The sequence below is a fragment of the Zonotrichia albicollis genome, chromosome 31, assembly GCF_047830755.1.
Source record: "Zonotrichia albicollis isolate bZonAlb1 chromosome 31, bZonAlb1.hap1, whole genome shotgun sequence".
NCBI classification, from domain to species: domain Eukaryota; kingdom Metazoa; phylum Chordata; class Aves; order Passeriformes; family Passerellidae; genus Zonotrichia; species Zonotrichia albicollis.
The window spans coordinates 1,119,290-1,145,706 of record NC_133849.1 but is presented as its reverse complement, the minus strand read 5'-3'; the positions used below and the strand labels follow the sequence as shown (position 1 = coordinate 1,145,706).

At 52.0% G+C, this 26,417-nt stretch overlaps 1 protein-coding gene and 1 long non-coding RNA gene across 2 annotated transcripts; both read left to right on the top strand.

The window, feature by feature from the left end:
* The first annotated feature begins 11,820 nt into the window (after positions 1 to 11,820).
* LOC141725925 (uncharacterized) lies at positions 11,821 to 26,143 on the top strand. Its single transcript, XR_012577493.1, has 3 exons — positions 11,821 to 11,967; positions 23,932 to 24,016; positions 24,260 to 26,143. It is a non-coding gene; the product is annotated as an uncharacterized LOC141725925 (long non-coding RNA).
* On the top strand, positions 14,600 to 21,342 carry LOC141725853 (uncharacterized). Its single transcript, XM_074530000.1, has 2 exons — positions 14,600 to 18,084; positions 19,534 to 21,342. The coding sequence occupies exons 1-2, from the start codon at positions 18,054 to 18,056 to the stop codon at positions 20,451 to 20,453; spliced, it is 951 nt and encodes a 316-aa protein (XP_074386101.1). The 5' UTR covers positions 14,600 to 18,053; the 3' UTR covers positions 20,454 to 21,342.
* Positions 26,144 to 26,417: the final 274 nt, after the last annotated feature.

The following is a 26,417-nucleotide window of genomic DNA, read 5'->3' as shown; positions in this document are numbered from 1 at the left end:
GGCTTGCTGCTTTTAGTCAGAAGTATCAGTGACTAATGGTCACGTTTCCTTTGGTTTGGTGCGTCCTTGTTCCTCCTCAGTGTTCAGGCTGGGCTGTGGGGTGTCCTTGTTTGCTGCATTTTCCGAGTTCCTCTTGCACCCTTTGGGCCATGGGCTGTGCCCTGGGAGGGTTCTTTGTGCTCCTTTGTGACACAGGAGAACCTTCCAGGCGGTTTCTGCGTGAGCTGCTGCTGGGATGTCACAGGAACAGCGCCACGTCCCCGTGGTGTTCCCGTTGCTGTGGGACACGGAGGCCTCAGTGCCCAGAGTGGCTCTGGGCTCGCTGCCGGAGGATCCTCCTGCCCGAGGCATTCTCAGCAGCCAGCCCAGCCCTGACGGGTGTCCTTCTGTGCTTGCAGGGCTACAGGTTGCAGACGTGTGCAGCGCAGCCAAAATGATGCAGCACGTGGCTGCTGCAGTTTGCACTGTGTACTCTGTGGCTTATTCGGGGTATTTTTTAACCCATTTGGCACGTAAGTCGAGGTTTTCCTTTGCTGCAGCATCTGTGGCTTTGGGCTTGCTGTGTGCTTTCTGTTCTTCCTCCGGAGCTGAGCTGACTTTGGAACCAAATTGCCATGAAGACACCATTGCTTTAGGAGAGCTCCTGCCAGCAGCTGCAGCTGAAAAAGGGGGTGTCTGCAGCCAGCGGGGCATGCACAGCATCTGCAATGAGCCCTGGGGGGTTCTGTTCCCTTAAGCAGGGAGTCTGTGCCAGCAGAGCCTGGAACTCCCTCCCTTTGCTGCTCCAGCCAAGAACTGACCCAGCCCAGTATTTTGTGCTGTTCTCTTGCTTGCTGTGGGAAGGGACTGTGGCTCCTGGAGGGATGCTGTGAAAGCAAAATGCTCTCTCGGGGTTGCCTTGCTCCATGGCATTTCCCACCACTGGCAGTTTTTCTCCTAACAGCATCTGGTTCATGTCTCCCGTTTCAGGGCACCTCATGTCTACATTCCGAGCAGCTCCTCCTTCGGTGAGTGGGAAAGGAACCTATGGTACTTGGAATTGTGCAGCAAGGTGTGAGCTTGGCATGTGGCAGCCGAGTGCCAGCCTGGGAGGCTGAAGGAAAGTTCCTGTCAGTGCCTGCAGCAGCAGCAGCAAAGGAATTCCCATCAGTTTTCTCCTTTTCTGCTGAAGAGCTTTTGAAGAGCTGCAGGTCTGGTTTTGCAGGCAGAGGATTGTTTGCTGGCTTTAGCCATGGTGGAATATTGAATTCCCAACAATAAGTGGCAATGTTGACTTTAGCCCATTGTTAGTTGGAACAGCTCTGAACCCGATTTCTGCTTAGTGCAGCTGGATGTGCAGCTGAGGATAAATAAGGTGATAACTGAGATAGAACTTCCCGTTCCTCACGCTGCCATCTGTCCACAGGGCACAAAAGCAGCACCAGCACCTCCTGGGTCTCCCTGTGCTTCCAAAGAGGAGGCCAAAGAGGAGGAAGACAGCAGTGAGCTTCCCGCTGCTCCAGGGGACGATGGTGAACTTCCCTCAGTGCCGGGAGATGACAGTGAACTTCCCGCTGCTCTGGGAGACGAGGCCGAACACCCCGCGGTGTGGGAATGCAACGGCGAGGCTCCTGCGGGGTGGGACAAGGACAGGGGACATCTCCCGGCGTGGGACGAGGATGGTGGATGTGCCCTGGTGTGGGACCAGAATGGCCAAGCTCCCACGGAGTGGGATGAGGACAACGGACAACTGGCAGTGTGGGATGAGGATGGAGGACATCTCCCGGAGTGGGATGAGGATGGAGGAAATCTCCCAGTGTGGGATGAGGATGGAGGACATCTCCCAGAGTGGGATGAGGATGGAGGACATCTCCCGGAGTGGAACGAGGACAACAGACAATGCGCAGTGTGGGATGACGATGGAGGACATCTCCCGGACTGGGATGAGGATGGAGGACATCTCCCATCTCCCATCCTCCTCCCACAGGATGGAGGACATCCTGTGTCTTGGGAAGAGGAGAGTGAACATCTCCCAGCATGGGAAGTGGACAGTGACCATCCCCTGGCTTGGAAAGATGATGGAGAAGCTGCAGCATTTTGGGAAGAGGATGGAGAAGCTGGAGCATTTTGGCAAGAGGATGGAGAAGCTCCCTCTGCTTGGGAAGAGGACAATGAAGCTCCCTCCGCTGTGGGATCCTGGGCTGAACATTCTGACAGCAGCACAGCCCTGCAGCCAGAGGGGAGAGGGGAGTGGTGCCTGATGCAGCTGAGTACGTCTGCTCTGTCCCTGGGTGCCCGAGCAAGTGCTGTGTGGGGCTGGTTCTGGCTCTGCTGCAAGGCAGGGTCTCACTCTGGGAGGGAGCATCTTCCACATTTTTTCTTTCAGGGAACACCGTGAGCGAGGCGGAGCCTGCTGAGAAATACCAGGAAGTGGAGCAGATTGGCCAAGGGTAAGTGCACGGCAGCGGCTTCTGCACAAGCAGGGCTGGGGGTTGTGCTGGTGCAGGATCAAGTGAGAGCTCAGGAGATCCCAAAGCACCTTCAGACACTGGGCTACCATCCTGCTGTCTCTCAGTCCTGATCAGAATTGATAACTGTGGTCAGAAGGCATCGTCAAAGGCCCCTGAGGCTGGCAGTGTCCTGCCTGCAGCAAGGAGCAGGACCTGGAAGATCTTCTGTCCCTGGAGCTGGATTGCCTAAAAGAGCAACTCACCATCTGGTGACTGTCAGAAAACAGTTCTCAAGAAGATTTCTTTCAAATATTTTCCGTCAAAAAATATCCACTGGTCAGGATTATCAACCTAATGGTTTAGAAACAGAAACCAGAGATGAACTAATAAGTGCTCTATTCTAGCACAGGTAGCAGACCCCATACATTCAGTAACAGACACAGAGCTGATGCACTCTGGGGGAAAATGCATCGCCTGCCTGATGGCAGGGCCCTTGTGGATCCTGCAGGTCTTAGGCAGTAAATGGAAAAGGATGAAATGCATTCTTTTCCACTTCTTTAGACACCCATTTCTCACCTCAGGATTTGAGCTAAAGCAATTCAGGGTGGACATTTGGGATTTGCTCCAGCCCAATTCCTTCGTATTGGGTCTCAGTTTTCTCTTGCACACCTTGCATGGCAGAGGGCTGGTGGCTGCTGTGCTGCTGTTGGAAGGGTCGATGCACCCAGGTGTTTGTGAATGCTGCAGGCAGCAGAGATCTCCTGTCTGGGCTGGCTTTCACTGCCAGGGCCTAAAGCGCTGCTTCTTTCTTCTCTGCTCTTTTGTCTCCAGGGCTTTCGGAACCGTTTACAAAGGACTCGACAGGGCCACTGGAGGAGAGGTCAGTGCCAACACACCCAGCATGGCCAGCAGCTCTGCAGGGCTTTCCCCTCTGCTGGGAGCTGTGGCTGCAGCTCTGGGCACCTGCAGAGCTTTCCTGCCCAGGCTGCTCCTCTGCAGGCAGAGCAGTGTCAGCCTGCAGAGAACAGCTGGGACAGACTTGGTCCTTCTCAAGTGCCCAAGGAATGCAAGGAGGGCAGCGGTGTCTGTCAGTGCAGGACACCCTGGCTTGGTCTTCATATCTAAAAGTGTGAATGCATCAGCTGCTCGAGACTGAGGCCCAATTAATCTTCATCCCAGCTTCAGACAGGAACATTATTTAGCAGTTTTTCCATCCTGCCTTTCATTTTCAAAGGGAACATCAAGCCGTAATTAGGGAGAGCTCCTGCTTGGGCTCAGTTTGGGGTATTAGTCCTACTTCAGCTGTTCACAGAGGGAGAGGGAGAGAAATGAGAAGATGGGTGTCCAGAGCAAAGCTCTCTCCTAAATCCTGCAGTTGAGTTTGGGTCTGGTGTCAGTGACAGCCTGTGACAGGCATCACCTGAGCAATGGATGTGCATGTTTGCTTTGTTGTGCAATCCCAAACAGAGCAGTTGGATCTGAAATCATGAGCAAATCCCATAGAATTGCTAAAGGGTTCCTGGCTGTTTTGCTCTGTTTTCACAGAACCAGAATTACCTCCTGCTTGCAACATGTGTTTGAATAGTAATAATAATGAGAATGTTGAGGCCATTTGAGGGGACTGTAGGTGCAGAGAATGTTGTTAGAGCTTTGAGGCTGACAGCTGAGGGACCATTTCTGCAGAGCTTGCAAGGCCAAATGTCTCTGGCCATGTGTCCTGTAAGCAGCCCCCAGCTGGCAGAGCAATGGGCTGTGGCAATGGCCCTTGCTGAGCTCTGGTGTCCCATCCCAAGGCAGTTGGGCCCAGCCCGGCTCCGTTGCTCCACAAAGACTCGCTCCGTGTTTGCTGTGGCCTCCTGGCACAGACTCCTGCAGTTAAAGGCTGCAATGTCCCTTCAGGTGGCCATAAAGAAAATGAGTCTCAGAGGGCAGAACAGGGAACGAGCTGTGAATGAGATCCTGCTCCTGAAGGACAAGAAGAACCCCAACATTGTCAAATTTCTGGACAGGTGAGTGCTTCAGCTCTTATCCTGTGCCTGGGCCCTGCGTTAACATTTTTTGGCATCCGGAGTCCGTAGCCTGTTTTGAAAATGCCTGATCCAGCCACATCTTCCCAAAACAACAGCCTGGCAGTTCACTCCCTCCATGTGCTTTTGTTGCTTTGCTTTGGTTTTTCCTTCAAGTTCCTCCCCGTTTGCTGTGTCTCCCAGCAAGTCTGATGAACCACAGCAGAAATTATTTCCCTTGGCTTCTTCTTCCCAGCCCTTTTCCATTGCTACAGATGCCAGGAAGATCAGGTTCTTGTTTCCAGAAATGCCTCATTTGCCCATTTTTCACTGGCCTTGCCTGTTTGTCACGGGACTTTCTGAAAGGTTTTCTGACTGCTTTTATTCCCAAGTGCTGCACGGCCTCCTCCCCTGGATAATCCTGGCAGTTGTGTTGCCTTGTTCTGCAGGGAATGGTGGGACTGATGAGTTCAGAAGCTGAACCAGCTGGGGCCAAGGGTTGTGGTTCTGCATGGATCTGGGCTGTTGCTAAACTGCATTTTTCACCTGCTTGCCATCTAAGGCCTCTCCTTTCTCACAGGTGTCTCCTTCTCCTTTAGACTGTGCAGATTCCAAGGGCTGTGCAGCCTGGCAGGAATGTCTCTCCATCTGATTCTGTCCTCACTGACAAGTGACCTGGAATCAAAACTCCACTCCAGGCTTTTCCATGGGGCAATTGAGCTCTGCACTTTCATCTCCGTGCCATTGCTTTCCTCTTCCAGCTTCCTTGTTGATGGAGATCTCTGGCTGGTGATGGAATATATGGATGGAGGAACTTTGCAGGACGTTGTCAGACAGACACGCATGGCTGAAGGAGAGATGGCAGCTGTCAGTCGGGAGGTGAGGGATCCTGCTTGTCACTCCATGGCTGGGACATGATGGTCCTTCCAAACAGGGCGTGAGAACAGGAGAAGCTCCATGCTCAGGGCTTTGTTTCTGTGTTGTTTTTATGAGTTGGGGAAGAAAGAGCCTCTGCAGTGAACGGCCTGCCAGCATCACTGCACTTCTACTCTGTTCTTGTTCTCTCTCCTGCTGTTGTGGTACTCTCTGTCTGGTTTGGATTTGCAATTTGCTGTTCTCAGCTTTGCCTTGAACCGTTTGCCTGGAGCTTGTGTGCACTGCACTCCTGGCCTGTCACAGCAAAGCTGCTGCTGGCAGAATTCTGAACTGTCCTTCCTTGTGTGATATATTCCGGCCATTGGTTTTTGCCCTCGTGTTTCTTGCTGTTATGTTTGCCCAATTATCCCATCATAGAAAAAAACAAACAATATTTGAGATAGCAGCAATTTTAATTTAATAGTTTAGAAAATATATATTGACAATATAATGTGATTAAAAATAAGGGATCATTTGGTTCAAATAATAGCGCATAAGCAAAAGATAACCAGGGGGTACGGAGTGCAGCGCTCTTGGACCCTTGCCACCTCACGTGCGAGCTTGCCAAGTGAAGATTCCCCCCTTATATGTCATGTGTCCATGTCATCTCCTCCCATTTTCAATTCATCACATTTTTACCTCTGCCCTCATCACCACCTTTACCGTGCACGCTTCACCACTCGGTTTGGTGGTCGCACAAGTCTTTGGAGGTCGTTTTGGATGAAGACCTCTCCTCTTTCTCTTTGTCCTTTAATTCACCTTTGGGTTACACATGTGCACCAAGCCAGTATAATGTAAGCCAAAATTAACATATTACTACGTTTGAGCATCAAAGCAATAAATCTCTTATAGCGGGCATTTTCCTGGGACCCAAGCAGATTTTCCCTTCACTCTGTTAATTTTTAGTAACTGTTAGCTCTTGCTTTTTCCTCCTATCCTTGAACATCTGCCAGGAGAGGGGGGTGGAGCCCCTCCACTCCCTTTCTTCTTTGGCATTACAACTTTTAACTGTTTTACTGTTTCCAAATATGAATTACTGTATCAATATCAATTGCGGTTTCAATTTTATCAGCATGAATCATACCCATTTACCACATTGTTCTCTCTCAGTGTCTGCAGGGCCTGGATTTCCTCCATTCCAACCGGGTGATCCACAGGGATCTGAAGAGCTCCAACATCCTCCTGGGCATGGACGGCTCTGTCAGGCTGGGTGGGTGTTCCTGGCCAGGCACGGCGCTCCCGGGCTGCGGGTGTGGGGCTGCTTCCCAGGGAGGGCCAGAGCCCCACAAGGGCTGCTGGGGGCACTGCCCGGCCCCTGCTGCCAGCTGAGAGCGGCTGCCCCTGCAGAGAGCTCAGGAGAGGAGCAGGGTGCCAGCAGTGCCTTTGCTCTGCCTATGGCCCTTCTTTGTGCTTGGTTTCCTCATTGCAGCTGCCTTTGACAGGGTTTGTTTCTGTCCTCAGCTGATTTTGGCCTCTGCGCTCAGCTCAGCCCTGAGCAGGACCAGTGCAGCTCCATGGTGGGCACTGCTCACTGGATGGCCCCAGAAGTTGTGACCAGATCTCCTTATGGCCCCAAGGTGGACATCTGGGCCTTTGGCATTGTGACCATCGAGATGGTGGAAGGAGAACCTCCTTACTTCAGGGAAACGGGGGCCATGGTAAGAGGCAAATTCTCCAGGGGCTACAGAGGCCTGTGAGCACAGGGGGACCCTGCACTGGGAGCAGCAGCTGGAGGTTTCTGCACATGGGAAGGGAATGCCCAGAGCACTCCATCTTCAACACAGACAAAGATTCTGCAATCTCTAGCAACAATTTGCTTTGGGATTTATGTTGTTGCAGCTCTTCTGGCTGTGAGGATGACCTGGAAATGTGAAGCAAGTGCATCAGCTCTAATGTTACCTTGCAAGAAAACTGCACACCAGCCCCACATCCCGCCCCCAAACCCAACAAGTTTTCTGCAGGAGTTTCTAAAAGAGGTTTTGCGAGATGATTTCTCCCCTGATTCTTTTCACTGGGAAACTTGTTGAAAACATGAAGATGATTGTTTAACATCCCCATAGTCTAACATATTTCTTTCCTAGTCCAAGCTACTTTCTCTGTGTCACCAAGCCTGAGCTTTCAGCATCACAAAACTCCTGTTTCTTGCCTGGCAGTTTCTGGGATGGGGCATCAGGAATGCATTTACTTGAGTGTCAGTGGCACTGCAGAGATGCACTTGATGTAAGAATCCTCTGAAATAACACAATATTTCTGATGACGGTTCCTACTAACAGAGTCAGCCAATGGAACTGGCTCTCAAGGCGAGATCATTTGGATGTTGCAGTGGCTGTGGCAGCCCCAGAGTTTGCGGTTTTTGGCTGGCATAGCAAAATGAGCTCTGAGCAGCATCTGTGGCAGGGAGGAAAGTGCCCCTGGAGCTGGGGCTGAGGCCCGGGGTGGATGTGAGCCCGTGTGGGTGTGAAGGGAGCTGGCAGAGCGCTGAGTTTGCTTTCCCTGCAGGCTCGCGCTCTGATCCGGCAGAACGGGACCCCGCAGCTGCAGGAGCCCCGGCGCCTGTCGGCTCTGCTGCGGGACTTCATCGAGTGCAGCCTGGAGACGGACGAGGAGCGGCGCTGGGCTGCCCAGGAGCTGCTGGAGGTGAGGGCCAGGGGCTGCAGGGGAAGCAGCAGCGCCAGGGAGGGCTTTTCTTGTGGGGCCCCCTCCGACAGTCTCCAGTCTGGCTGCGTTCCACACGCAGAGCAAGCAGAATCCTCGCCTGCTGTGGCTTGGCAGGCTCCTTTGGAGCTCATCTGGGCCTGGTGCCCCACAGCGAGCAGGGACATCTTCAGGCAGCTCAGGGGGCCCAGAGCCCTGCCTGGCCTGAGCTTGGATGTTTCCAGGGAGGAGGCACCTCCCACATCTCTGGGCACCTTCTGTCAGTGTTTCCCCACTCTGCTGGTTAAAAAACTCTTCCTTAGATCCAATCTGAGCCTGCTTCCCTCTCCTGAGTTTCAAAGCATTTCCCTTTCTCCTGTTGCAACAGAGCCTGTGAGGAACTTGACTCTGGAAAGTAACAGTTCATTTCTTTCCTTTTTATCCTTTGGGCAGCACCCATTTTTATCATCAGCCAAGCCTCTCTCCAGCCTGACACCTCTCATCACTGCAGCGAAGCAACTGAGGGAGCAGCGGAGGAGATGAAGCACTTGAGGGCAGCTTCTTGTTACAGTAGTTAGGTCAACTAGTTAGTTATGGTAGTGAGCACTGCTAGTTGTTTATGGTAGTTAGCACTGTTAGTTGGTTAGGGTAGTTAGGATTGCCTGTTTGTTATGGTTCTTAGGACAGCCTGTTTGTTATGGCAGTTGTTTGAATAAAAACTCTTTTAACCCTCAACTGCCTTGCCGTGTCCCTTCCTCCTCCCGCTGTGCCTCAGCTGCCCGGAGCAATGTGAGGGGAGAGCGGGCCCAGCCTGGCCCAGAGCTGAGCCCCAGCAGAGCCCTGGCAGAGCCCAGAGCAGCCTCGGCACCTGCAGAGTCAGTCTGGAAGGAGGCGCTTGGAGCCTTCTCGGCTGCACCCGGCTCTTGGTTACAAACTGGGTGTGCTGGAAAATGCCACCGGCTCTGCACGAGGGCAGAAGGGGCCCGGGGAAGGCCCAAGTGCTCCATGCAAGGGAAAAACCTGCCCTGGGTTTCTTATAAATAACTGGGTAGTGTTGGCTTTTGCTATTATGTATTGACTTCTGCAAAGTATTCTTAATTACAACAATTTTGATAGAGTACAGTTTGTAATCACTTTTAACTGCTTTTGCTGTTGTATAATTTGTCAGCTTTTTGTGGCCAATGCCCTGGCCCCTGGGTAGCTCATATCCTCAGAACATCATTTATGGATGATATTTTAGTTGGTGGATAGTATGAAAAACATACATTATAGTTTGGCTTTTGTAAAATATTAAAGTGGATGCCAGATGTTGTCCATTATAATGTTAACTTTTGCAGAAGTAGCTGTAGTTGTGAAATAATAACTAATGCTTTTATTTTTGTAACTAACTGACAATAATGAGAATGACTCAGAGATATTTGTGAAATAGCTAATGTTCATTTAAAGGACCTGTGGAAATAGCTAAAACCGTCTGCATGGTCAGATAACATTTAAGGAAGGGATGTGATGAGGACCCCTGCCCCTGACCCTTCCACTGTCAATAACTGTCACCTGTGAAACCACAGAACAAGGGCCCTTGTGAGGGAGTGACACACAACCCTCAAAAGAACAATCCACGATTCCTGCACGTACTCTAAAAAGGCGAGTTGGGGGTCAAACCAACCTAAAGAATTCCTGGAACATGTAAACAAGTTAAAAAAAATGTCTGAATTACTATAATCATTATGAATATGTATTTGACCAATGGAGGGGGAAAAGGAGACAAGAAGAGTTGCTGTGGTTAACAGGTGTGCCTGAGGCCATCACCAAGCACCAGTGCTGTTATTAATGGGTCTCTATATATCCCTTATTAAAATTCTAAAAATTCTGAAGTGTGAGGCTCCTTTCTCACAACACCCAAGGCGCTCACCCTTGTTGTTCTCCCAAGCCATGATCTGCCAATCATAAAGTTTGTCTGGATGGAGAAAGAAAAAAGAAAAGGAAAATGCATTGGTGTGGAGGTCCATGGGCCTACCATTAGAGTTTAATCTCCCACCCATGGAGGACTGGTCCCCAAAGGGAGGAATAGATTTCAAGGTTATGGTGAGAAGCTTGCTTCTCCCACAGATCTTTGCAGGCACATGCTCATTTATGCAAAGTTAGGTTACCCCATTGGCCTGTTGGCTTAATTACCCTAGTTCAACCCATGTTACTCATCTCTGCTTAGTCCCTAGAATGTTCTCCCTCTCTGTCCCTCCATTGGCCCTAATTTACTGCATTCCTCTGCCCCTGTTTCCCCATTAGCTGACCCGACCCTTAACCCCTCCTCTGCACCATTTTCCCCCATATCCATTGGACCCTGACCCTCAGCTCCACCCTCACTACCCCATGTAAAAACCCCCTGTGCCCTCAGCTTGCACCGTGTCTTTGTCCCTGGGCCCTGTTCAGCTCTGTGCCCTGTTCCTGTACCAATAAACCGAGTTTGCTGCAGATCATACCCAGGCCCATCCTGCCGACTTTGTCAGCTTTATAAAGCAGCCATGAGCTTCGGGCTCCGGAGTGCCGGACGCTCCAAGGGCCTCGGCAGTACCAGGACGCTCCAGGCTGGGACAGCCAGGCAGGGCAGGAGGAATCACTGCCCCTTTCCCCTCTCTGCTGCTCCATCTCCCAGCCCAGCATCGCTGCAGGACAGCCTCACTGCCAACGCCATCCTGCCAGGGTTGGACTGGGGGGATCTCCTTCCCCTTCCCTCTGCCATGGAGGCAAATCCCATCTTCTCCTTGTCCGCCCTCCTTCTTCTCCTCATTCTGTCCTACATCCATACATGTTCCTTTCTCATCTCCTTCCTCCCTTGTTCCCTCCTCTCCTTCTGCCTTTTCCTTTTCCCTTCTCCGTGTCTCTCCTTGTCAGCCCGGGGAGCTGTGAGGAGGAAAAAGCCTCCCTGTGCTGGGAAGGGTGTGGGGAATGTGAGAAGAGCTTCAGGTAGAGCTCAGCCTATTCCTGGCACCTCCAAAGACGGCGGTGTCGGATGCAGAGATCCATGGGGCTGCAGAGATCCCCCTGCAGCCCCCGGAGCAGCCACGCTGAGCACAGCGATGCCTGAGAGGAGGCCGTGACCCCGCGGCCAGAGGGCCCCGCTGGAGCAGCCTGTCCTGGCAGGACTGACCCCGGGGCACAGTGACCCACGCTGCAGCACTTGGAGGGGGCTGTGCCCTGTGGGATGGACTCAGCTTGGAGAAGTTCCTGGAGAAGTGTCCGGTGGGAGAGAGCCCAGGGTGCAGCAGGGGAGCGACTCCTGTCCCTGAGCAGAGGGAGAAGCCCCGGGGCATGAACAGAGCCCGGCCCCATTCCCTGTCTGCGGCACTGCCGGGGTAGGAGGTGCAGCTGGAAGGAGGGAGGTGTGGGGGAAAGCTGGATTTAAGGGTCTTCACTTCTCATTATCCTGCTCTGAGTTTTTGAAGTTCTCTGTCAGAAATCTCTCCCCTCTCCCACTTATCCACAAAGGTTTTGAGCAGTTTTCCCTTTTTGAGGGAAATCAAAGTGATGCACTGCTGCCACTAATTAGTGGTAGGAGAAGTGAGGCTCCAGGGCTTCCCGCTGAGCCGGAGCCACCGGAGCCGCAGTGTCGAGAATGCCGTGGCAGGAGCTGCGGAGAAGTTTATTTGTGTTTTCAAGCTCAATCCCCTCGGGCCCGGGCCCGTTCTAAGGCTGTCCCTCAGCTCCGCCTCCGCCCTCACGCAGCCCAGGGGGCCCGGAGAGCGAGGGGCGGGGCTGTGCCGTGTGCAGAGCCCGCCCCTGGCTGCGATTGGGCGGTGGTGCCGTCAGTCGTGGTTGTGGCGCGCTGATTGGTGGGAGCGGGGCGGAGCAGGGCCCCGGTGGCGGGCTGAGAGCGGTCGCGGCTCGGCAGCGGCGCCCTTGTCGGTGCGTGTGTGCGGGCCGGGAGCGGCGGCAGCGGCCGGAGCGCGGTGAGGCGGCGGCGGAGCTCGGAGGCGGCCGCAGCGCAGGTGGGAGCCGCGCTGGGTTGTGCGGGGGCTCGGGGCTGGCTGCGGGCCTCGGGGGCGGCAGGGGGCTCGGGCAGGTTCGTTGTGCCGTGTCCGGCCCGTGTTGCCGCTGGCGTGAGGGCGCTGCGGGAGCGGCTGCCCGCGGTCTCCTTGCGGCCGCTGCCTCGGCAGGAGCCGCTGCCGGAGCAGCGCTGGCTCGGCCCGGTTGCTGTGGCTGGGACAGAGGGGGCTGCCCCGTGCCCGGGGCTGTGCGGGGAAATTGCCTTGGCCGGAGGTTTTTGTGCCCAGAGGAGACAGAGGAGTCCTGTAAAAGTGACTTTATTGCTGAGCAGAGGGAGTGGCCTTGGGCAATTTCCTTCAGGTGTCTCTTAAATGCAGGCTCCTTTATATTTCCCCATCCTCATCTCCCTCTCCCTTTGCCACTGGCTGAGGTACTTGGAAGGTTCAGACTTCCTGATGCGCGAACTGCATATCTCCCTTACGATGCAAACCCTCCCCCCCATATAACATCCGATATTCGTGGCTCTGTTAAGTCTTTTTTCTTCTCGATGCTCAGGATTTCAGCGGCACTTAGTCTGAGCAGCAATCTGTGTTAATTAGTAACATTTTCTGACACTGATGGTTTCTCCCGTTACTACAAGTCACTGGCCCTATCTCCAAGCAGATTCTGACATTGACTTGTTTTTTCTAACTGGGTCCTCTTTCGTTTAGGTATTATTTTCAATTACCTCATTCCCTGTCATTTCCTAGGCATTTCTGGATCAAGAGGCCTGGCTGCCACGTGCATACCTGTGAGAAATGACTATTTACTTTAAAATTTTAAAGTTTTATTAAACTGAAACAAACAAAACAAAGGACTGAATAAGGTTAAAGGGAGAGTGCTGCCAGCATGCCTATCTGCCAGATGCTCATCCACTAAATGGCTGCTCCACCTTTTCTACGCTGGTGTCTCATCAGTCAACCCTGGCACCTCCCAAATGCCAGTCAACTTCCTTGCCGTCATTGATGGAGAACTTCATGCAGCTCGATTGGAGGTGCGGTGTTCCCCATTTCTGCCTGCCCTATGCAAGGGGGCACATGTGCCCGCCCTCCCTCCATGTGACCCCGACAACCCTGACAACCGAGGCTCTCCAGTGGCAACGTTACAGGAGGGGATAGGGACAACGAGGAGAACAGAGGTTGTCCAAATTACAAACAAAAATAACGTAACCATACATCAGCAAAGCTTCTCTTAACATACCAAAAGTATTCATCCCTTAATTCCAAGAGCCAATCATCATATTACCCATCTATAACAATCCCCTTGCTCACCTACTGAATGAGCTGCACTCTCAAGGTGTGGCGCGTGGTACAAAGATGAGAGTTACTGTAGCACATAAGAGGAGAAACAGCTATTGTTTAACCCATGGTCTGCCAGGGAGCCACGAAAATGTGTCCCATTCCCATTCCTTCCACGTTTGGATTGGTGCCTGAGCTGCTGTCTTATTTCCTTTGTTTTCTGTTTCACCACTTTTCCATTGTCATCTCCTTGCCAACAGCAATTTGAGTCATTTAATTTTCCACAAACTCCTCCTCCTTCTGCTAACAGATGATCTGTTCCCATCCTATGGTTAAGTGTTGTGTTCCTCATTTCAGTGGATTGGTCAGCAGGAATGTCAGGAGCTGGAGCTGTCTGGTTGGTTATTATTGCAAGGGCAGCTTGTAATCTAATGATGCCATTGAAATGAGAAATGGGTTCTGTGGCTCCTGATATGAATTGGTTCGGGTTCCCAGGGGCTGGTCCATGGTGTTGCAGGATTTGTTCTGCTGGCCGTTCATCTTTTCCCCATTTTTGGGCCCTTCCTCAGGAGCCAGGGCTGCATCAATTGACCACTTTTCTCTAATTAAATCATCAAATCCTTGGATTCCCAACCGATTTCCCTGAATTTTTGGCAGCAAAAATCCCCAGTGCTCTGAATACACCCTATATAACATAGACAGTGACAGCACATATTGGAGTGGGCAGAGGGATGATTCCCCCCCACTTATTTTAGTGAAGTTTTCACAACATTTTCCTTTTGCTGTTTCCTTTTGCAGCTTCACGGTTTCTGTTGCAAGGTCAGAGCCCCCTGGGCTCTGCCTTGAGCTGTGCAAATTCCATCAGTGCCAGCAGGCAGAGCTTGGGGTGAGGGGCAGAGGGAATCAGCCCAATTCCTGCCCCAGGCAAGAGACCCAGGTGCATTGTCCACACTTTGCCCAGCAGTCTTAAACTGAACCTTGTGTTCCAGTGCAGCAATCTGGTATCTCATGTGTTCCCTCCCCTCCACTGCTTTTATTTTTCTGCTTTTTTTAAACAATATTCTGTTAACTGTTTACAAGGTAAACGGTCACCTTTAATGCTCTTCTAGGTTTTAAAAGGCAGCCTAAAGTGAATATGGAAGAACCCATAACAAAATTTTGCCATCACTAAGGGCTATGCATACGCATACACAAAAACCTCCTTCCGCAATAAAAATTTCTGCTACTTCCCTGAAGAATAAAAATTGGCTCTCAGAACCTTGGTCCAAACGTAACTGACAATATTAAAGTAAGATTGTTAAGAAAAAAACATTCTGATGTTGTAATCTTAGCACTGAATCTGGAGGAAGAGCAAAAACTCTCCAACAATATTTTTAGTGTTAGATAATCAAGGCATTACTTGATTCTGGCCAGGATGTGCAACAGAAATAATTTCATCCGCATATAGCCAGGCTGTGTAGAGAAAAATCATTCCATAACATGTGAGTTTTACTAGATTTATCCTGAACTTTCTACAGTCTGACACAATATAAATCCATTGGTTTAATATTCATTGTTTAGAAGTTGGGTTGCTCTTAGTATTTGGTTTCCTGTTGGACCCGGATTTCTTCCCCTCTGATGTGAATTCAGTCCACACTCCTGGATTTCCTTCTCAGCCTTTTCCAGCCCAGGTGTCTCCAGCTCTGCCGGGGGCAGTGCCTGGGGTAGCTGTTGGTTGCTGTTTGCTGCTGCTGGGCAATGTTGATGTTTTGTGGCTGGTCGTTATCTCTGTGGGTGTTTGTTGGGCTGTTCCCAGTCTATTAACATGTTAAGCTCATCTCTATTGAATGCTGTCACATCCTATAAAAAATAATTCAAGACTCCTTTCCCCAAAGCAAAGGGAAAAGAAGCACAATTAGAGAAATAATTTTTTTTAATAAATTAAATTTGAAATTATTCTTTTTTAAAATACCTGTATAATTGATGCAGTGATTGCTGAAGCAGTCAGAATTGCTTTTGCCCCCCTGTTAGGTGCCATGATGTCAGCAGAAGATATTGAAGCCTTCCTGCTCAGGGCATTTCAGTGCCAGGCTCTCACAGGCACCCACAGCTGCGCGGGTTGAGCTGAGCACGGGGCGGTGACCTGCGCTGTGTCTGATTGCCCTTCCTTAATAACAGCCTGTCTTGTAGCTCTTTTCCCTTCTGCTGCCCTTGCAGAGCCCTCCACAAACACATTTTCTCCCTCAGGCCAGGGAATGTCCCATCATCAATCTGTCCCAGCCTGGGTCTGGAGCTCTGTCCCTTGAGTGCAGTCCTGGGTTCCTTGCCAGCCCCTCTCCAGGCTGTTCAAACAGGAGGCTGGGTTAAACCCTTGCCCTGTCCTCAGTTCTAAATCCTCCTGTGCCATTGGAGAAGTTTCATACTGTAACAACCGAGCCCTGCTCATCCATGTAGAGGCTCTTTTGATTGTCAAAGTTTTACTTGATGCCAGACTTGAACTGTAGGAGATCTTACTGTTGTCATCAGTTTTCAGGCCTCAGTTCCTATGGAAGCTGTGGCTGCACAATTCTGCAGACATTGAGGCCACTCTGGCCACTGTGTTAAACATTTTAACACAAGAATTCATTTGGCATGACCCTGTTTAATATCTGCCTATAATGCAAATTCTTTTTCCCTGTCTGGAAGGCCCAGCTCAGCCACCTCAGTTAATCTTCATTTTAACACTTGAAAATTCTGTGATTCCTCCTTGTGTCCATCCATCCAGTTTGTTGACTGGCAGGATAGGAGTGTTGTAGGGAGAGATCCCTGGCTCCAAACCCCTGCCTTTAACAGGGGCTCAATACCAGGCTGTCAGCCCTTCCTTCCCTCTCTTGGAACAGGGTATTGATTTTAGACACTTCTTGTCCTGGTTGCTTCAAAGTCATTTGGGGAGGCTCCATATCAAATTGTCTGTATTTTTCTGGGGCTTCCCACACTTCTGGGTTCACTTCAGCATAGGCCTTGTCAGGTTTTGGCACAAAGATAGAACAGAATTAGCCTCTGTATCCCCTTTTACAGTATTAAAATCCAGCTCTCAAATTCCTTCCTAGTTAATTACAATCACTGGAGGAAAAAAAAAATTAATTTATTTCAAACCTATCCCCCACAGCTTCTAATAGTGGTTGAACAAATCATACCTGCTCATCTTTCCCACTCATTCCCTTAAAAATTAAAATATTCCTTTACTGTTTTCCCCTTTAGGTCTAAGATTCAGAGTGGATTGAGAGGCCCCTGTGTCCATCAGGAAATGCCTCCCCTCAATGCAGACCCACCCTGAATGTTCTCAAGGGCTGCAGTGTGGAGGGTCCCTGGTGTGATAGGAGCTGTGACAGCCCTGCCAATCCATGTCCATCAAGGGGTGGACTTGCTGGTGCTGAGGGTGCTGCTGTCTGTGCTTGCAGTGTCCTTGTGCCCTGCAGCTGGAGCCCTGGTTCCTTGCCAGGGGCTGTTTGGGTGGGCTCTCCCCTGCCGAGGAGGGCAATGCCTGTGCCAGGTGCTTGTGGCCGAGCCATGCCCTGGGTGCTGGGGCCCCCTTGGGCCCTGGGGTTGATCCCTCAGGGGCTGTAGGAACTGTGCCCTGGCCTTTGCCTTCAGCTTGGCCTTTTGCTGCTCCCTTCTTGCATTCACCTGCTGTGCCTTTGTGCCCAAGTGCTGCAGGGCCTTCTTGTGCCCCTCCTGCAGCCCCCTCAGTGCCTGTGGGTGCTCATCCTCTGACAGCTGCTGAGCTTTCTGCAAAATCATTTGTTTTCCAGCGACCCAAAGAATATCTTGATCCTTCCCTTATAATCCGCCTTTCCCAGGTGTTCCTTGCTCCTCCTCCCTGTGCTCAGGGTGCCCTCCCCAGCCCGTAGCCCAGAGCCGCTCCCTGTCCTGCCGCAGTGTCCAAAGGCGCCCCCCGGCGGGCAGGGCCGGCAGCTGCACGGGGCCGGGCAGCGGCCGGGGCGTCCCGCAGCCTCCTGGGGGCCGGGGGCCGCTGCCGGCCCTGCCCGGGGCTGGTGGGGTCAGGCAGCGCCCGGCGCTGAGCCCCGGCTGCCCCACAGCCCCGGCCCGGCCCCGCAGCTCCCCACAGGCCCCCAGCCCGTGCTCCCGGTGCCGCAGCTCTGCGCCCGGTGCTGCCGCTGCCCCCCACAGAGAAACCCCCTGAAACCCTGACCTCCTTGTTTTCCTCTCCTGGAAACCAGGGATACGAATGATCAGCTGACAAAGGTTGTGGATAAGACCCTGCTGAAAAACATCTCAATCCTCAGTATTTTTCTCTTCCTCCTCTTTTCTTTTTCTTACCACATAGATTCCTCTTGCTGCTTCTTGCCTTAACCGTATTGCTGCACACTCCTCTTCACCCAGTCTCTTCCCAGTCAAACCAACACTATCCATCCATCCATCCCCTGTTGTCTAAATCCCTTCTCCGCTTCCCTTATTGCCTCTCTGGGTGTCCAAGTCCTTAATTACCTCTGGGGAAATGTGCAAACTCCCTCAACTTCTCGGAAGGGACCCTTCAGAGATAGTTTGGGATCATCATCCCTTTGGCACAGGACCCCCTTCCTGGCTTTCTCTTTTCTACCCTGCATGGGTGCCCTGCCATGTTCACTCCCCAAAGATCCCAGTGCACTCACTGATGAGATTTTCAGTGCTCTCTCCCTGCTCACTCTTCAGAGCCCGCCCTGATGTGTCACTCGTCTGTCTCCTGCTCACTCAGGTACCCAATCAATCCCACGTGCTGCTGTCCCCCAAGGGAGCCGATCACCCAAACTGGGTGAGGCACCTTCAGCTGCACTCACTGCCCGCTGCTACATATGGTGGAAGGAATTCCAGACGCGTCCCAAGGTGTGTGGAAAACTTGACATCACCAGAGGTTTCTGTCCACAAAGCAGACAGACGAGTCCTGTAAAAGTAATTTAATTCCTAAAGAAAGGCAGAGGCCATGGGACATTTCCTATGGAGTCTCTCCAGTTGTTGGAGGACACAGCCTCCTGATCATCCTAATTTTCTCAGCTGCATCTCCCTCTTCCTTTCCCCATTGGGTGGAGTACTTAAAAGGAACAGACTTCCCAATCCACCTACTACATATCCCCTTGATATGCTCCCTATTTTTATGTAGCAAACGGTTATCATGGCTCTGTGAAGTCTTTGTTCTTCTCGAAGTTCATGAGTTTAGCAGGACCTTGGCTGAGCAGCAGTCTGTGTCATCAATTAATAACGTTTTCTGAAAATGATGGCTTCTCCTGTCGCTTCCTTATGTACAAGTTCCTGGCTCTATCTCTGAGCAGATTCACAGCATCTGTTTGTAAAGACACTTTCCTCTTCTTCCTTTCATGGAGGTTCCCCATTTGTTGGACGTCCCCCCTGGAGCAGGGTGTCCCCCCTTGCTGCAGCCCCACCCTCAGGCAGTGCTCAGCCAATCATAGCACATGGCGCTGATGACTCAGCAGTTGCCGGGCAGACCTGCAGCTCCTAGCGTTCCCCATCTGTGTGCCCCCCTTGAGGGGGATCTGGGGAGGTGGGAGTGGGGCAGCGCCAAGGCCGGGCCCCCCCGCACTGTCCTGGCGGGAGCGGCTGCAGTGGGGACCGAGTGCGGGCGGGAGCGGCCGAGAGCCCAGCGCTGCCCCAGCCCGACCTGCCCCAGCTCCATCCCTGCCCCTGCCGTGGGATGCTGTGGGTTTGGGGGGAAGAGGGAGCCGGCAGTGGGAGCTGGGCCTGGGGCAGGCGGAGAAGGGAAGGAGAAGCAGGGTTGAGGAACGAACTGGTCAAATGCTGCACGTGGGAGGAAAAGGTGGGATTGTGCAGGAGAAGGAGGAGTTGTAGGAGGAAGAGGAGTGTGAGGAAGAGCAGGGACAGAGGAGAAGGAGGAGCAGAAAGAGGTGGCACCACAAGGTTCTACTCCTCCCTGTATCTGCAGCCTCCCCCACAGCCCCAGGAGCTTTGTGCCCCTAGATGCATCAGGTGACCGGGGTAGGGCTAATCCATGATTTTCATGGGGGCTGAATCTTGATGTTTCTGAGCTTTATTAGGCAAATGTTGGTGCTTTTGTTTTTTTGTGAGGGCTGAATCTCTTTATTTTGGCAGGAGTTTTTGCTGAATATTGACGTTTGGGAAATTTTAGACTTGCATCTTGATCTTTAGAGGATTTCTGTGCTGAATCTTGGTGTTTTGGAGGTTCTTACAGACACAAGATGCCCAATGCCTTTCCTAGATGAACTTGGACATGGAGGTTTTTCCAGTCCAAGCTGCTCTCCTCTTGAGTTTTTTCCTCAAACCAGGATTTTTCATTCCCAGGGCGTGGCCTGATGGAGGAGGAGGAAAAGCCCCAAATGTACCTCATGAAGAGGGGCAGCAAACCCTGCCCAGGGAGCTCTGGGGAGGAAAGAGGCCCCGTGAGCCAGGAATGCATCCTGCGATCCAGCCAGAGCTCAGAGCTGGTGAAGAAGCCTCATGTCAGGGAGAAGCCACACAGATGCTTGGAATGTGGGAAGTGTTTCAGCTGGAGCTCCACCCTGAGGCAGCACCAGGTGATCCACACTGGGGAGAGGCCATTTGAGTGTGAGGAGTGTGGGAGGAGTTTCAGCCACAACTCCGTCCTGATCCAGCACCAGAGGATCCACACCGGGGAGAAGCCCTTGGAGTGTGGGGAATGTGGGATGAGCTTCAGGCAGAGGGACCAACTGATCCAGCACCAGGTGATCCACACTGAGGAAAAGCCCTATGAGTGTGGGAAGTGTGGGATGAGCTTCAGGCAGAAGGGCTACCTGGTGCAGCACCACATGATCCACACTGGGGAGAAGCCCTTTGAGTGTGGGGAATGTGGGAAGAGCTTCAGAGGAAGCTCAGCCCTGATTCGGCACCAGGTGATCCACACAGGGGAACGGCCCTACAGCTGCTTGGAATGTGGGAAGAGCTTTGGGTGGAACTCTGACCTGAGAAAACACCAGCGTACCCACACTGGGGAGAGGCCCTACGAGTGTCCTGAGTGTGGGAAGAGGTTTCACAGGAGCTGCGATCTCCTCAAACATGAGCGGATTCACACGGAGGAGAGGCCGTTCCGCTGCCCCGACTGCGGGAAGGGCTTCAAGCAAAACTGCAAACTCACCATCCACCGGCGCATCCACACTGGGGAGAGGCCCTACGAGTGTTGGGAGTGTGGGATGAGATTCTCACAGAGCTCTCACTTGACAGAACACCAACGGAGGCGCCACTGAGGGAAGCCCTGCGAGTGCCCCAAGTGTGGGAAGAGCTTTGTGTGCTGCTCCAGCTCCATCCCCCATGAGAGGATCCACGTTGGATGATCCCCAGTGACAGTTGTTGGGCAGAGCCCTGGTGATCCATGGTCCTGCTGATCTGTGTTGGAAAGACACCTGGCTTGGAGGCTTCACATCTTCCTGGTTCCCTGTGGGCAGCTAGATAAATGCAGCAGCAGGAACATCCATTGGGACACAGACCAACAATGGGAATTCCTTGGGGACAACAGATTTCGACTTTCAACCACATAAAATCTTTTGCATTCATTCCTATCTTCTGGTAACATGAGCTAGTACTGAATGGTGTTGAAGTTATGTTCAGGGTGGACTGGACTATATGATTCTTGTTTCCCCAGTCTGTTCTGTTTATGCTGAATAATAAGTTTTGTACCTTTAGGACTTGTCCTGAGAGTGAAAGGGGGAGAGAAGAAGCACGGAGTTTGTTTTCAGACTCGGCACTCACTCCTCCACATTCCTGCTCCTGCACTGTGTTGTCTGCAGTTGGACAGACAGTGGGACAGAGCTCTCCTTTGCTTTTAGTTAGTTTTAGCTAGCTGAGGCAAAGGAGTTCCCTGGACTGTGGGGTTTTTTCCCTTTTCTTTGGACCTGTTTAAACCTGCTCTGGCCTGAACACCCAGGGGAGCACTGGCAGCTCACACCTGTGGCCCACCAGGCCGGGCCTGGGCCGTTGCATTTCCAGCACCAGAGGGACTGATAAGAGACTGAGTGAGCCAAGCTACAGCCCACAGAAGGGACTTCGTGAGTTTGTTTCTCTTTTAGAGCAGCAAGAGGTTTTATTGTTTAATACTGTTTAGGTTTTATTGCATAATAAACAGGTTTTTCCACTTTTCTTCAAGGAGGTCTTTTATTTTTCCTGAACCAGTTGGGGGAGGGGCCAATTCAGTCTGCTGTCTAGAGGAACCCCTTTGGGGGTTCTCTCCCAAATTTGTCCTGAACTGGGACAAGGTCTTTTCCAACTTCAGGGATTCCACGATTTTCATTTCCTATTGCCCAAGGGTGTCTTCCGTAGCCAAATGATGAAAAACTGGGGAAAAGACCAAGATTTTGGAGACAGTGGGATAGAAACTCCACCAGAAACGGTTCTTGCCTTCTGCCCAAGCACGTGGATCCTCAGCCAGCATGGACACTGAAATCCTTTTGTTATGGTCTTGATTTTTTTAAAATTTCTCTTCATGCCTTTAAAATATCTAATCTTGAGGTAAAAGTAGACATTGAACAAAGACATGGCTGTGGTCATGGTACAACACAGATATGGTGGGACACAGACATGGAGACTGACATAGGGACACATGGACATGGAGGGGGCCATAGCCATTCATGGGGACATGTGTGGACACGGGCATGGATGGAGATGTGGGGAACAATGACAGGGATGGAAACATGGTGGGGAGACAGCCATGGGTGAGGACATGTTGGGACATGGCCAGCGACTTGTGGGGACATGGCCATGGCCAGTGCCATGGGGAAAACTTATAGGGCATGTGGGGGATGCTGGGTTGGAGGGAGTTGAGGGTTCCTGGGAGGGTCCTGGAGCTTGCTGAGGCCTTTGGGGAACCCAGGCCAAGTGGCTCTGGCTCTGCTGGGTGACCCAGGGGGAGGTTCTGGGGCAGCTGCTCAAGGACCCCCTGACCTGAAGCCCCAGCCAGGCATTGGGCTCCTGGAAGGGGATGAACATTCTTGTCCCAGGAGGGAAATCCCAGCGCCCCCAGGGTGTCAGGGGCAGCTGAGAGACCACAACAGGGAGGGGCGCGCCAGACAGAGCTGTCACACTTCTTAGCTACAGCCCAAAAGTCCCAAAACTCAGGGATTGCTCCCAGGAAAAATCATCCAGGAGCTGCATGAATTGAGGGAAAAGGGGGATGTGATCCCTTGAGACTGAGCAGGAGGGGCCTGGATCCCCCAAAACCAAACACAGGGACAAGAGGTGGAACTGAAGGCACGATGGGAAAGGGGTAGGAGTGCAGGGGAAAAGAGGATTCAAAGTGGGAGAGGGATGGTAAATGAGCCTTAATTGGTCTTATTCTAGGGCAAGCTATGACAGCTCTAGAGCTCAGCGCCCAAGGGGACTGAGTGCCAGAAGCCAGCTCGATCAGACCAAGGCCACGGGTCAGCCCCTAGCAAGCACCGAATATTCAGCTCTTAGTGATTAGCCAGCTCTTATGATTTCAGCTTTGCTTGCTAGGTAGCTTTCCCTTGACTTGAGGCTCCAGCAGACGGTAGAGAGAGGAGAAGGAGAAGACGCCAGCTGTTCCACATGTATGGCTTTATTGGAGGGGTTCGTGAAGAGTCTCAGCACTTCTTCCGAGTTAGTAGGGGTACAGTATGCTACTTTTATAACCTTGGCCCGGTTCCAGTCCTGACGGATGGCAAAAGGTTAGAGGGACCATAAGTAACCAATAGTAAGGTTAACAAGATATTGCCTTACATGGCTATAGGGATAGGTTATAGGGTGGATGTCCCTGGAGTCAGGAAGATTCTTTGCTATTGTGTGAGCATTTCTATTATTCAGATTCTCCACGGGGCTGTGGCTAAACCTGAGGGTTTCACTACAGGATGGGATCCCCAAATTGAGTTGGGAGAGGTTCTTGGGTTGGGGGAATGATGGGAGAGTGGAGGGAAAGTTAGGGATGGGATCGAAGAAGGGTGGTTCTGTGGGGATCCTATTGTGTCCCCACTGCTTGATCCCTGGAGTGATTCCCTGGGGCTCTGGAGGGGAAAGGATCTGCACTGGGTGGGTTCCCAAGCCCCCTGCCCATCGCTGGGGGGCTCATGGGAAGTTCTCTGGTTCCCTCCACCCAAACGCTGCAGCCGTGGGACAGACAAGGGTGTGAAAGTAGGATCTAGAGTGGGCAGGGACGAGGAGCAATAGGAAGAGGAGGGAGAGAGGAGGCGGAGGATGGGAAAAGGAAGAGCAGGAACAGGAAGAGGAAGAGGAGGAGCCACAGCAGAACCCCACGGTTTTCCCGCTTTCCCACTGAGTCTGCAGCTCCCCTGGTCCTGGCAGCATCAATGCCCCAGATCTCACAGGTGAGTGGGGAGGGACAGCTCACCCCAAATCCATTTGGGGGTCTCTGGGAGGGTTTGTTTACAGAGGAGGGGATGTTTGGATCTTACAGGGCCCCAAAAGTGAGACGCCTTTTGGAGAATTGTGGAAGATTCCTGTGGCAAACTGTCTGTAGTGGCTGGGGCAGTGGTGCCTGTTGTGGGGGGACCTTGATTTTGGGGCTCTGATTGGCATCAGAATGGGGAGAGCAGCAAAGGCCAATCCTGGAGCTGGGGGATCCTGGCAGCCTGCAGGGGTGGGGGAAGCTGGAGATGAGCAGGGTCTGGGCCTGCCTGCCTGTGAACAGGGCAGTTACTTCTCGAGCTGGGCTTGGGAAGCAGGACCAAGGGTCTCACATGTTGTTTTTCCCCCAAGCCAGGATTTGTCAATCCCAAACTTTGTCTGGATGGAGATGGAGGAGGCTGCGAGGAAAAGGAAGATGGCATGGGACATGAGGCAGGTGAGAAGGAAGTCGCTGCCCCTTTCCCCCTCTCCTCTGCTCCATGTCTCAGCCCAACATTTTCCCTGGCTGCAGGACAACCCCACTACCAATGCCGTCCTGCCAGGGATGAACTGGGGGGATCTCCTTCCCCTTCCCTCTGGCACAGAGGCACATCCCATCCTGTCCTTTTCCATAGCTCCTTCCCTTTCTCATTCTGTCCTTCTTTCTTCCTCATTCCTTCCTTTCCTTTTCTTACCCCAGACACTGAGCTGCAGACAGAGACCAGGGAGAGCAAATCCCTGCTGCAGAACCTCATGGAAGAGGCAGTTTTCAGCAGCTCTATGGAATGGGAATCCAATGGGGAGGATAAGCCCTGGAGATGCCATATAAGGAGGAGTTGCAAACTCAGCCCTGGGAGCTGTGAGGAGGAAAGATGCCCCCTGTATCCAGAAGGCAGCTGGAGATCCATTTGGAACTCAGAGGTGGCGGAGACAACTCATGGCTGGCAGAAACCCCACAAGTGCTTGGAAGGTGGGAAGGGCTTCAGCCAGAGCTCTGGAGCTCAGACATGATCCAGCACCAGGCGGTCCACATGGGGACACAGCCCTACAAATGTGGGGAGTGTGGGAAGGGCTTTGGGTGGGGCTCCAACCTCATCAATCACTGCAAGGTCCACACTGGGGAGAGGCCCTATGAGTGTCCTGAGTGTAGGAAGTGGTTTCTGAGCAGCTGCAATCTCATCATAATGAGTCAAGGGGTGAGCTGGAAATGTATTTACAGTTATTGAAAAGTGTGGATGAGTCAAGGGGCCAGCTGGGAGTACAAGTGAGATAGTAGAAGATTACATATTTGAGCTAAGATTTTAAAATTGGTTAAGAAGCTAAGTTAGCTAGCAAAACTCACATACCTTAGTGAAAGAGTAACAAATATATTTGAAAAGTAAAGCTAGGAGTGGCAGGGGTAGATGTAGCAATTGTGAAGAAGCAGAGACCATGGAAATATCTTGCCTTAAGAATAATCAAACAGTTCGGAGTGGCTTGGGGCATGACCAGCAGATCAAAAAGTCCTGCCAACTGGCCATGGGTGAAGAGTTTACCATGAGAAAGAGAGCTTTCTTCTTCCCATACGCCCACTCCCTTATTTCAAAATCCCACAGACCCAACTTAAGCGAGTGCAATTGTGCAGCCATATTAGGTATTCAGCTGATTATAATACAAAGTGGGCAGATAATGATTATATACTACACCTCCTTAGAAACTGCTTGGATATGTAAAGCCTTTTCTGTATAAATAGAGAGCAGGAGTCTGCAACTCCTTGCACCTGCATTTGGAAATGATTCCTCATGTGTCCAGAACTGCAATAAAATACCCTTCTTTTCAGCTTTAATTAGTTGAAGAGTTGTCTGTCCGTGCTTCAGTACCTCAGCAGATTCACACAGAGGAGAGGCCCTTCCGCTGCCCCGATTGCGGGAAGGGCTTCAGGCACAACTCCACCCTTGTCACCCACAGGCACATCCTCACTATGGAGAGGCCCAATGAGTGTCCTGTGTGTGGGAAGAGATTCTCCGGAAGCTCTCACTTGAGCCAACACAAATGGAGGCGTAATTAAGGGACGCCCTGTGAGTGTCCCCAGTCCCGGTGTCACCCCCTTTTCTCTGCCCACAGAGCTCCTGAGCTGGTGGCAGCCACAGCCCCTTCCGGTGGCCTTGCACCTGGCTGAGACCTCCTGTGATTGGGCAGGGAGTATTGGGGCGTGACTGGGCAGGGAGGGTGAGGGCCAGGTGAGGAACACTGGGTGCTGAGGGTCTGCCCAGCAAGTGGTGAGTCATCAGACCTGCTCTCTCTGATTGGCTGACTCTTGTTCATCACATTCTCTGATTGGCTGTGGAGAGGCCTGGGAGTTGAGAGCAGGAATGGGAGTGATCCCGCCCAGAGCATCGGCATTGGCAAAATAGACCCAGCATCGGCACAGGGAGTGAATTTATTACCAATCAAATCACAGCAGGACAAAGATAAGGGAAAGGAATCTCTCCAAACTTTTCCCTCCGCCCAGGGGAGTTAATGATGATGGAGATACAGGGATATCCGAATTTAGATCAGAAGCCAGTTTTATTGGGTATTGGTGGTTCGTGCCGACCCAGGGACGCCAAATATTGGAATATGACTCCCAATATTACCAGTTAGGTTGTGCTTGGGCCAGTCTGATCCTCGCTGCTAGGCCGAAGGCAGCATCTGTGGTGTATCACCCCAGAGACACCTATAGCTTGCTGGTGGTTGCAGCTGGGCCCTAAGCAAGTCCAGGCTTGTGAGGAACTCTGTTTACCTCAGGAAGAAGACTTCAGGCAAAGGTGAAGAGAAAAAAGGAGAGGATTCTGCTGGAGGGTTTAATATCCAGAGGTTTGTTCCATGGTGACACAGGT